Source organism: Oncorhynchus mykiss, chromosome 23 (genome assembly GCF_013265735.2).
Source record: "Oncorhynchus mykiss isolate Arlee chromosome 23, USDA_OmykA_1.1, whole genome shotgun sequence".
Taxonomy (NCBI): Eukaryota; Metazoa; Chordata; class Actinopteri; order Salmoniformes; family Salmonidae; genus Oncorhynchus; species Oncorhynchus mykiss.
Window position 1 is genome coordinate 10355756 of NC_048587.1, and position 10774 is coordinate 10366529.

The 10774-nt window shown below is 40.7% G+C and overlaps 1 protein-coding gene across 2 annotated transcripts; it reads right to left on the minus strand.

The window, feature by feature from the left end:
* Positions 1-936: 936 nt before the first annotated feature.
* LOC110502261 (NAD-dependent protein deacetylase sirtuin-1) lies at positions 937-8748 on the minus strand. 2 transcript variants are annotated; one of them, XM_021580161.2, is made up of 9 exons: positions 8337-8748; positions 7422-7544; positions 4340-4578; positions 4096-4248; positions 3834-3981; positions 3662-3741; positions 3317-3500; positions 2538-3191; positions 937-2358 (listed from the first exon to the last, which is right to left on the minus strand). In XM_021580161.2, exons 1-9 carry the CDS (start codon positions 8659-8661, stop codon positions 2078-2080), a joined length of 2187 nt encoding a protein of 728 aa, XP_021435836.2. In that variant the 5' UTR covers positions 8662-8748; the 3' UTR covers positions 937-2077. The 2 variants fall into 2 exon arrangements, with proteins under 2 accessions (XP_021435836.2, XP_021435837.2); XM_021580162.2 differs by having other exon boundaries at positions 7422-7493; positions 8337-8745.
* Positions 8749-10774: the final 2026 nt, after the last annotated feature.

Genomic DNA, 10774 nt, shown 5'->3' on the forward strand with positions numbered 1-10774 from the left:
CATCACTGTAGTTAGGCTTAGCCAACCTGTACTCTATAATGGCTTAGCGATGTATTGAATAGATTCCACGATCCGGTGTTATGATACTGATTATTGTTCTGCCACAGTTGGTTTGTTTAAGCTTCTACAATTGTCTAATGGTTAGAGCGTTGGATTAGTAACCGAAAGGTTGCAAGTTCGAATCCCCGAGCTGACAAGGTACAAATCTGTCGTTCAGCCCCTGAACAGGCAGTTAACCCACTCACTGTTCCTACGCCGTCATTGAAAATAAGAATTTGTTCTTAACTGACTTGCCTAGTAAAATAAAGGTAAAATAAATAAATAAATTGTGACTAGATGAAGTTACAGGTTCATCTAGTGGTTGCGTCTGGAACAACAGTTGTTGACAACTTGCGTTATAGCTAAACCTTAATTTCATAATGTACGTTAATTATCCTAACCGACTAAATAAACAAACCATCTGTAGCAACAAATCAGTATCATCACACTGGATTTGAGAGTGGTTGGCTCATTCTCGACACTGTGTGCACCTATATACGCACTGAAATGTACGTCCACATGACCTATCGCACGAAATGGCGTGAAAAGAACTGCGACTGGGGTATCAGGAGAATGTAGTTAAAATCATGCAATGACCACAGGTTCGCTTTTATCACTGATGCTGGATTGGAATTACATTCTTTGAAAAATAATCTTAGTACAATTTTAGACAAAAACACAGCTCTTTGTGACTTTTGCAGGCATAAGAACTTTAAAAACATAGGTATAGGGCTATACTATAAATACAGTATACATTATCAATATGGGTAAATAATGCCATATTTACATAAATGGTAACCTCAAATGAGATCTGCTATTTTATGGGCTATTTGTTGGTGCATGGTGTCATTAAGCCTAAAATAAATCCAGCAAATAAAATGTAATGTTTTTAAAGAAAACGGTTAGTACGTTTTTAATGTAAAAAAATAATGCAGAGCATAAAAGCTGACACACCAACATCACAAGGAATGACATACTATTTCTAAACTCAAATTTCATTTTAATCATCTCCATTTCATTCATGTAAATGTTGTCCCTTCACTTGTGTAAAACATCTTGGCACTGCTGCAGGATCTGAACTGCATGCACTTACCTGTAGTGGTCTTCTCAAACTAAAGTTGGCCATCAAATAGCATGCAACTCTCATATCTCTATCCATTTCTTACACAAGTGTGTTACACCTTGTGATTAATAAAGGCTATTTATGTTGTGTCATGAAAACAAAAAAAATGCCTACCACAAATGTTGAAAATGCTTGCGATTTTACTACCAAGATCAATATCAAAACAAAAACAATTTAAACATACAAATAAGGTTCTTAAAACACTAAATTCAGCTCATGTTAAACTGCTCACAGAACACAATGTCTGTGTTACGGCTGGATATTTCTCCAGACAAGTGAATACGAGCTCTATAGATTTGCACTTCCACAACCAGTCACATCCTCCAAATAGCTCATGCATTTGTACTTATGTCCTTGGTTGCATCAAACAGCTCGAAATGGAAGACAAAAAAAGTGCTATTTGCTCAAAAGAAAGCATATTGAACATGGTTATAAGGCTTTATGTTTGCACAATGTATAACTTCAATATGATTTAGAAAACCATCACCTACTCGTTGAGTATGTCTTACAAAATACAAAAATAATAAAAGCTTGACCGTGACAGTAAAAAGTAGCTGCCAAATATCGTAAGGAAAACAATGCCACCATTAAATATAATCTTTACACTTCAGTGGTGGGTAAGTCAAAAACAAACCTTTTAGGACTATGGAAAAATTGAAAAACATTTGGAGTATGGGGGGGTGTTCTTTGGTCTAAGTTTGCTGTTCCTTTCTTGGTTAAGCTGCTAATGGTAGTACACAAAACATGTACTCAACTACCCTGCAGCTCAGTAATGTGGTCGGACGCAGAAAGACAGAATTAATTTTCTGCACAAGCACGCAAGTGTCAACGCAATCTAGTAAAAAAAAATACTAAACAAGATAATAAAATCAAAAAAGAAAAGTGCCTTGTCAAGACAGGGTAATTCTGTCTTTTTTACAGGTCTGTGGTGTTCTGAACATTTGTGTCTGTATTGTCTGTCTGCTTCACACTCAAGGTGCCCTCGCAGGCTTTCTTGTGTGTCACTGTGTCTATGAGGCAGCCCTCGACCTCCTCTGTTGGTGCGCTCTGCTCGTTCTCTGCTTCGCTGTCTTCCTCCATCTCCAAGCTTGAGTCATCGCTCTCGCAGGAGCTGGACGTCTCATCCTCCGAGTTGGAGTACACTTCTGCCCCATGAAAGATGTAGTGATTTGGTGCTCGGAAAAGGTATTGAGAAGCTGGGTAAAAGACATCACATTTTGGGTGAATTTCACAACAAGTTGTCATAACATGGAAATTACAGGACATGATTTAATAAAACGACATGGAAAAGTTGTTACCAGCAGAAGGTTTTGCATAAAAAAAATTAAAGACATTTTGCACAAAATCGGAAGTAAACGAACACTTGAAATCTTACTCTCAAGGCGCTTGCTGATAGGACTTCGACAGATTCGACTCATCCAGCATAGTCTGCGAACCTCAAGGTTGATGTGTTGATCATTTAATCCAGAGCCTTCTTCACTCCGCGTGTCTGCTGATGGAGAGACGGAATACTCCATTCTCTCCTCATTGGGGCTTGGAGCCTTTGGACAGGGCTCTGGTTGTGCTACTACTTCTGGAGTGTCTTGGACAATCTGCCCTTTTGGACAGGGCTCCGGTGGTACGCCATCGACTTCAGGTGTGTCAGTGACATTCTGAGCCGTCGGACAAGGTTCTGTTGGTACTCTGTCGCGTTCTGGAGTGTCTGAGACCATATGAGTGTTTGTCTCCTCTGAAGCACTGACTGATGAATCTGTGTGACGGTGCTTCTGTTCTTTTTCTGATGGCTTACTGTGAGTAGACAAGGCCTTGCAAGATGGCTGCTCTGCAGAAGTCACTAACCGCGGGGGGTTTTCTGTGATCTCATTGAGTCTTAAGGAGTTGTAGCACAGTTGCTCAAAGTCTCCGCCCAACCGATGGCAGAGCTCGTTAACGATGACATCACAGTCCCCAAGTAGCTCCACATCAAAGTTGAGGTGAGGCAGCTGCTCCCGATTTATCAAGACTTGAGGCACGTCATGAGGAATAGAGGCTGGATGGGAAAAGAGGTCACCTGTTATATATGCATGGCTCGAGATAAAGCATAATACCGGTAATAACATTGGTAATAGCATTGCTTATCTTGGGCATCTAAAAAAACAAACATTTTCAACATACTTGGGATGAGAGCCACCGGTCGCACTTTCAGTGAGGACCCAATGACAATAAGGAGGTCCACTTCATCCTTATCCTGCCTCATTGCTCTGTGGAATATTTCTGGAAGATTCTCTCCAAAGAAGACAATATCTGGCTTCATGATTGCCAGGGGGATATCTGTACACCGTGGACAGTGAGGAACAACCTTGAACAGAGATTTGAATTCAGACAAAATCAGACAATGGACGCTACTGTACAAGATAAGCTGTGAATGACTGAAAAAAAGCCACAAATCTGTCCAGGAGTACACATCAATTCACAGATTTGACACTGGTGAATATTAATAGGAACCATTCTTGCCAATACCTGATAAAAAATGTCTTCCCTTACGGCCTCACAGTCAACCTTGTGTTTACAGACGAGACAGGAAGCTGTTGCAAAAGACCCTGAAATACAGAAGAGTGTGGGTCATAAGAATGAATATTAGACCCGGGACCACAAACACTTGATTAAAGTTAACATGTATTACAGTATGTACCGTGACATTGGATGATCCTCTTAACCCCAGCCACTTGTTCAAGAGTGTCTATATTCTGGGTGTAGTTGCGGAGTAGCTTCCCCTGCTTGTCCAGCATAGATATGAATTTGTGACAAGGCGAAGGTTGGAACTGTCCTGGATAGATCTCCTGCAAGAGATCAGAGCAAATCAAAACCGTCTCACATATCCAACAAGTGGTCATTTACAGATATTCATCATCGCTTAAACAAATACTATATAGATATGCTTTCAGTCCACAAACCTTAGCAAACTTGAAAAATGGCCTTGGGTCTCTTCTGAAGTACTCGATATCAAACATTGCCTGAGGGTCTGGAAGATCTGGGAAATCTATTGCCAGCCTTGCATAAATGCCATCTCTGGATCGAAAGTCTGGTATTCCACAAGAAACAGAGACCTGAGGAAAAATAAACCATCAGTCCTAATAAGGCAACTGTGAAAGCTATACAAAGACACAGCAAAACTTCATTGTTCCCTGCAATACATACCCCAGCACCGGTCAGCACAAGGATCTTTTTGCTTTCCTGGAGTAGCCGAACCACATCCTCCAGGGTGTTTATGTCTTTGCGCTTCTTTCTTTTAGGAGGCTCCGAGATGTTGATGATGATCTGCCACAGTGTCATGTCATCCAAGTCGGGCGGAAGCACAGTCTCAGGAAGCAAGTCTTTTAGTATTGTTCTCGGATTGGTCTCTCTCATAATGTGTTGCTGAATAAAACTGTAGGAACCTATTAAAAAAATAAAAAATACTTCACATTCAAATTGCTTTAAAAACATGTTATTGTATATTGAACATTACCCGGGTTGCATGCAATTGTATTAAATGCAACATTCTTCCCATAAATCGTAAAGGTAGAATAAACCTCTTCAGAATGGCATGGTTCCCAAAGTTCTTATATTTATTCTCAGTATTACCAATAACCCCACCAAAGACTTTCTTTAAAAAAGTATACCTCAGCCATTAGACTTTATACAGGCAAATAAAACTCAAAAAGTAAAGTTACAGCTCCCTAATCTTTTTAACCTCTGATTGGAATTGCATCAACTCGCCACCCAAGGCTTTTACTTGAGACATATCGTTAAATGCACTAAAGAGGAGAAATGTGTAATTATAGAAGATGCGCATTCACCCTCAATCGTTTTACTTGGCTATTTTCAAACGATAAACTAAGAACATTAACAACTTCATAGTTAACACTAACAATATGGAAGAAAATTAAAACAGATTCTACAAAAAACAATGTTATTCCCAAAAAACACAAGCCTAGGTAAAAATCCTTGGATAGCTATTCAGAATGCACCGATAAATTGGTTCACATGGAAACAAAGGCGTAAAAAAACAAATTACTTGGTAATAGGAAACATTTATTTCCATGACAGAAATAAAAAGCAATTTTGGATTGACCAATGTCGATATTTTCAAATACATGCAATTTAAGTTTAATATCACAAAATGTTGATTTGAAATCTTTTGGGACATTAGAGCAATCTTAAGGGAATTCTATTTGAGTTAGAAAAGGATCTTCCTATGATAGGTATGATATTCAAAACCTTGCAGAGAGCCTATCCAAATGACAACCTCAAACGGAACAAGTTCCACAGACATGTGAGTAACAGAAATTGAATATTGTGTCCCTGAACAAAGGGGGGGGGGGGGGTCAAAATCAAAAGTAACAGTCAGTATCTGGTGTGGCCACCAGCTGCATTAAGTACTGCAGTGCATCTCCTCCTCTTGGACTGCACCAGATTGCCAGTTATTGCTGTGAGAGGTTACCCCACACTTCCACCAAGGCACCGGACATTTCTGGGGGGGAATGGCCCTAGCCTTCACCTTCCGATCCAACAGGTCCCAGACGTGCAATGGGATTGAGATCTGGGCTCTTCGCTGGCCATGGCAGAACACTGACATTCCTGACTTGCAGGAAATCACGCACAGAACGAGCACTATTGCTGGTGGCATTGTCATTCTGGAGGGTCATGTCAGGATGAGCCTGCTGGAAAGGTACCACATGAGGGAGGAGGATGTCTTCCCTGTAAGGTACAGCGTGGAGATTGCCTGCAATGACAACAAGCTCAGTCTGATGATGCTGTGACACACCGCCCCAGACCATGACAGACCCTCCACCTCAATCCCACTCCAGAGTACAGGCCTCGGTGTAATGCTCATTCCTTCGACGATAAAACGCAAATCCAACCATCACCCATGGTAAGACAAAACCACAACTCGTCAGTGAAGAGCACTTTTTGCCAGTCCTGTCTGGTCCAGCGATGGTGGGTTTGTGCCCATAGGCAAAGTTGTTGCCGGTGATGTCTGATGAAGACCTGCCTTACAACAGGCCTACAAGCCCTCAGTCCAGCCTCTCTCAACCTATTGCGGACAGTCTGAGCACTGATGGAGGGATTGTGCGTTCCTGGTGTAACTCGGGCAGTTGTTGCCACCCTGTTCCGCAGGTGTGATGTTCCGATTTAGCGATCCTGTGTGGTTACACGTGGTCTGCCACTGCGAGGACGATCAGCTGTCCGTTCTGTCTCCCTGTAGCGCTGTCTTAGGCATCTCACAATACAGACATTGTAATTTAGAGTCAGTAGAAAGGTTTCTTTAGTGTCCTAAGTTTTCATAACTGCGACCTTAATTGCCTATCGTCTGTAAGTGGTTAGTCACATGTGCACGTTCATTAATTGTTTATGGTACATTGAACGAGCATGGGAAACAGTGTTAAAACCCTTTACAATTAAGATCTGTGAAGTTATTTCGATTTTTACTAATTATCTAATTAACTTTTTTTGCTGAGTTTATAAACTATTGGTACCAAGACATAAAAACAACTGATATTGGCACAAGATGGAGGGAATGTTTGAACATAACGAATGAATGGATTCTTAATGAACCTTAAGTTTATACTGGATTAGGCATAATGTATAATACAAGAGACAATTTACAGAACAGAGTAATTTCTAAAGTGTAAACCTAATAATGACTAAATAATCCATGCTATAATGCTATATTACTATATTATATTATGCTATAAAATGCTATAAAGTCTAAATGTTATGAGTGGAGATAGAAAGTTGGTTGTCAGAAGTGTTGCAATGTAAATTTGTTTGTCTGCATATTTTAAGAATTGTCATGAGGGTGCAGTGAGATACCCGATGGACTGGACGATACGCTTCTCATCAATTATCTTGAAAAATGTACAGTACCAATCAAAAGTTGACACCTACTCATTCAAGGGTTTTTCTATATTTTCTACATTGTAGAATAATAGTGAAGACAATTATGACATAACATAGGGAACCATATTGTAACCCAAAAAATTGTTAAATCAAAATATATTTTATATTTGAGTTTGTTCAAAGTAGCCACCCTTTTCCTTGATGACAGCTTTGCACACTCTTGGCATTCTCTTAACCGGCACTGGAGATATGAGTGAAAACAGGTATGTCTCTGGACAGGTGTGATGTCATTGATGGTTGTGCTTTGTTGTGCATGTTGTCCTTTGTATGGTTTGAACAATTCATTTTCAATACACCTGGTAAAAATAACATTGATTATCAGACATCTTGTACCTACCTATCTGTGGTTGAGGGGTCCAGTCACTGGAACTTGCATGTGAGGATCTGTCATCATCCTCATTGACACCATCTGGGAAGGCAAAGCCATTTTGGTGAAACTCCTCATCAGTGCCACGACACTCTGGACAAGCAATAAAGAGGACATGATTGTGGGAATTGATAGTTTTGCCAATTCATTTAAAGCTGCAACATGTACCCGAACAAATTCATATAGAAATGTGTTAGATAGCTGTCACTCATTGAAAGCAAGCAGTACATCTGTTCTGTGTGTTTTTTCTATTCTTCCCGTTCTTAAGTTTCGCGTCTTGTGCTTTCGGTTTTATACACCAGCATCAAACAGCTGAAAATACAATATTTTTGGTTATGTAAAAATAGATTTCATAGCGGTTTAAATGGTACATTATTATCTGCTTGTATGTTGTCACATTAACTGAAATTAAGCTAACTTTTAGAATTTTAGCAACCAAGAAATGGCGGAGGGATTTCTGCATCTTTAATGTGGACTAGCTGTCTCTTCATAACAGATCACTCAGGCAATGTGTTGAACAGTAATTTACCTAACTAACTATTCTGCAAAGAACTTAAATGTTAGTGTTTTTGCATTCCCTGAAATGTACAAAACATGCAACCCAAAAACCGGAATTGTATAACGTTACTAGCCAAAAAGCTAATGTTGATATCGGCTACCTTTTTTTAAATGATCGGCTAAAGTTTGCTAGTTTCAACCTTTCAACCTCAGCTGACGTACTGTTGAACTAGCGTGCAGCAAGTTAGCTACAACGCTAGCGAGCCCAATTGAATTGGCTATCCAAGGTGGAGTAATCGAACCAGACATGCAACACTCGAGTCCGCAAAAAAAAAAAAAAAAAAAAACTTTGCATACTAGCTATAGCAGCTAGCTAAATTAGCCTACCTGCAAGCTCCGCAGCGGGTCCAGACGCGTTTAAGTTTGTTACGCTTTCCTGAGGCTCCAAGACCAGCAGCCCATTGTCTCCGCCTAGTGCTGCTGCTGGGGCCTGTCCTAACGCCATCACCGGCTCAATCTCCTCATCTGGCCGCGCAGAAATCGCCGCAGCCCAACTCTCACAAGCCTCTAGCCCGTATGTAGCTTGCTCAGTCTGAACAATTTTGAGCCCACATTCTATGGCCATGCTCATTTTGGACTTTTTTGAAACGGGTTCTTCCATACTTGAAGCGCTGGAAGTGGCTCCAACAAGGATATTCTCCCCGTCCGCCATCTTCAGCAGAAAAAGCCGCTGTGGTGAAAAAAAATTTCTCGGTCGACAGCTGGGTATTTAAATGGCGCATGTGACTCGCTCTCCACTCCACCAGTAGTTGCGACCCGAGCGCCACGTCAATGACGTCAACCATAAGAACACGTATCATGATTCATGTTTAGCTCTGAACATTGATTGATATTATTTGAGCAAATGTCACATTTCAAACCAACTAAAGCTACTAGCGTTAGCTGGACAATATTGCAATATTCAATGGCACATTGTCGTTCTGGTTCTTGAGACTGCCAGCTGCACAGCGCGACCTAAAATAAAGTCGACCTGAAACGCGCAAAACCACTGAAGCCTTCAGAGGAGCCAGGCTAGCTAAATCAATTATTTTCAAAGCTTGCATAATATTGATCAGAATGGATTATACTTAAGCAATAAGGCACGAAAGGGTGTGGTATATGGCCAATATACCACGGCTAAGGGCTGTTCTTATGCACGACGCATCTCGGAGCGCCTGGACACAGCCCTTAGCCGTGATATTTTGGCCCAATACCACAAATCCCGGAGTTGCCTTATTGCTATTATAAACTGCTATCAACGTAATTAGAGCTGTAAAAACAAGTGTTTTGTCATACCCTGTATACGGTCTGATATCACGGCTCTCAGCCAATCAGCATTCAGGTCTCTAACCTCTGAGTTTATCATTTAAACTTCAGACCGTATACTACGTGTATGACAAAACATTTATGAAGTATTGCATTGAAAGTGTGAATTAAAAACAAACAACTAAACCCATTTGCATCCTGCAACCATAAAACTGTCACTGCCTGGTGTAGACTTATTACAGGGCCATGTAACATTTAAACTACACTGAAGTGCATTAGTAATTTAACACATTAAGACTGGGGGTCACTCAATTGTTTTGAGCATAGGCTCACATTAAAGGTCCTACGGAGACCTTGATGTGCGAACGGTGCCCATACTGTTGTTGAACATTGTCTACTACAATGGCGACATATCACTCAGGGCAGGTAGGGCAGTGCCACATTTTTAGCAAAAAATAAAACAACTAACAAAATTGGGTTGCCTGTTTTGAATGTTATTTTGGCATTAATACGTTTCACATATCAGTTTGCAAACAATTTTTTAATATATTTTTTTATTTCACCTTTATTTAACCAGGTAGGCCAGTTGATAACAAGTTCTCATTTACAACTGCGACCTGGCCAAGATAAAGCAAAGCAGTGCGACACAAACAGCAACACAGAGTTACACATGGAATTAACAAACATACAGCCATTCACACAATAGAAAAGTCTATATACAGTGTGTGCAAATTAGGTTAGATAAGGGAGGTAAGGCAATAAATAGGCCATAGTGGCGAAATAATTACAATTTAGCAATTAAACACTGGAGTGATAGATGTGCAGAAGATGAATGTGCAAGTAAATATACTGGGGTGCAAAGGAGCAAAAAAGAAATAACAGTATGGGGATGAGGTAGTTTGATGGGCTATTTGCAGTGATCTATGAGCTGCTCTGACAGTTGGTGCTTAAAGTTAGAGAGGGAGATATGAGTCTCCAGCTTCAGCGATTTTTGCAATTCGTTCCAGTCATTGGTAGCAGAAAACTGGAAGAGAAGGCGGCCAAAGGAGGAATTGGCATTGGGGGTGACAAGTTAAATATAACTGCTGGAGCGCGTGCTACGGTTGCTATGGTGACCAGTGAGCTGAGATAAGGTTGGGCTTTACCTAGCAAACACTTATAGATGACCTGGAGCCAGTGGGTTTGGCGACGAATATGAAGCGAGGGCCAGCCAACGCGAGCATATAGGTCGCAGTGGTGGGTAGTATATGGGGCTTTGGTGACAAATGGATGGCACTGTGATAGACTGCATCCAATTTGCTGAGTAGAGTGTTGGAGGCTATTTTGTAAATGACATCGCGGAAGTCAAGGATCGGTAGGATAGTCAGTTTTACGAAGGTATGTTTGGCAGCATGAGTGAAGGATGCTTTGTTGAGAAATAGGAAGCCGATTCTAGATGTAATTTTGGATTGGAGATGCTTATGTGAGTCTGGAAGGAGAGTTGACAATCTAACCAGACACCTAGGTATTTGTAGTTGTCC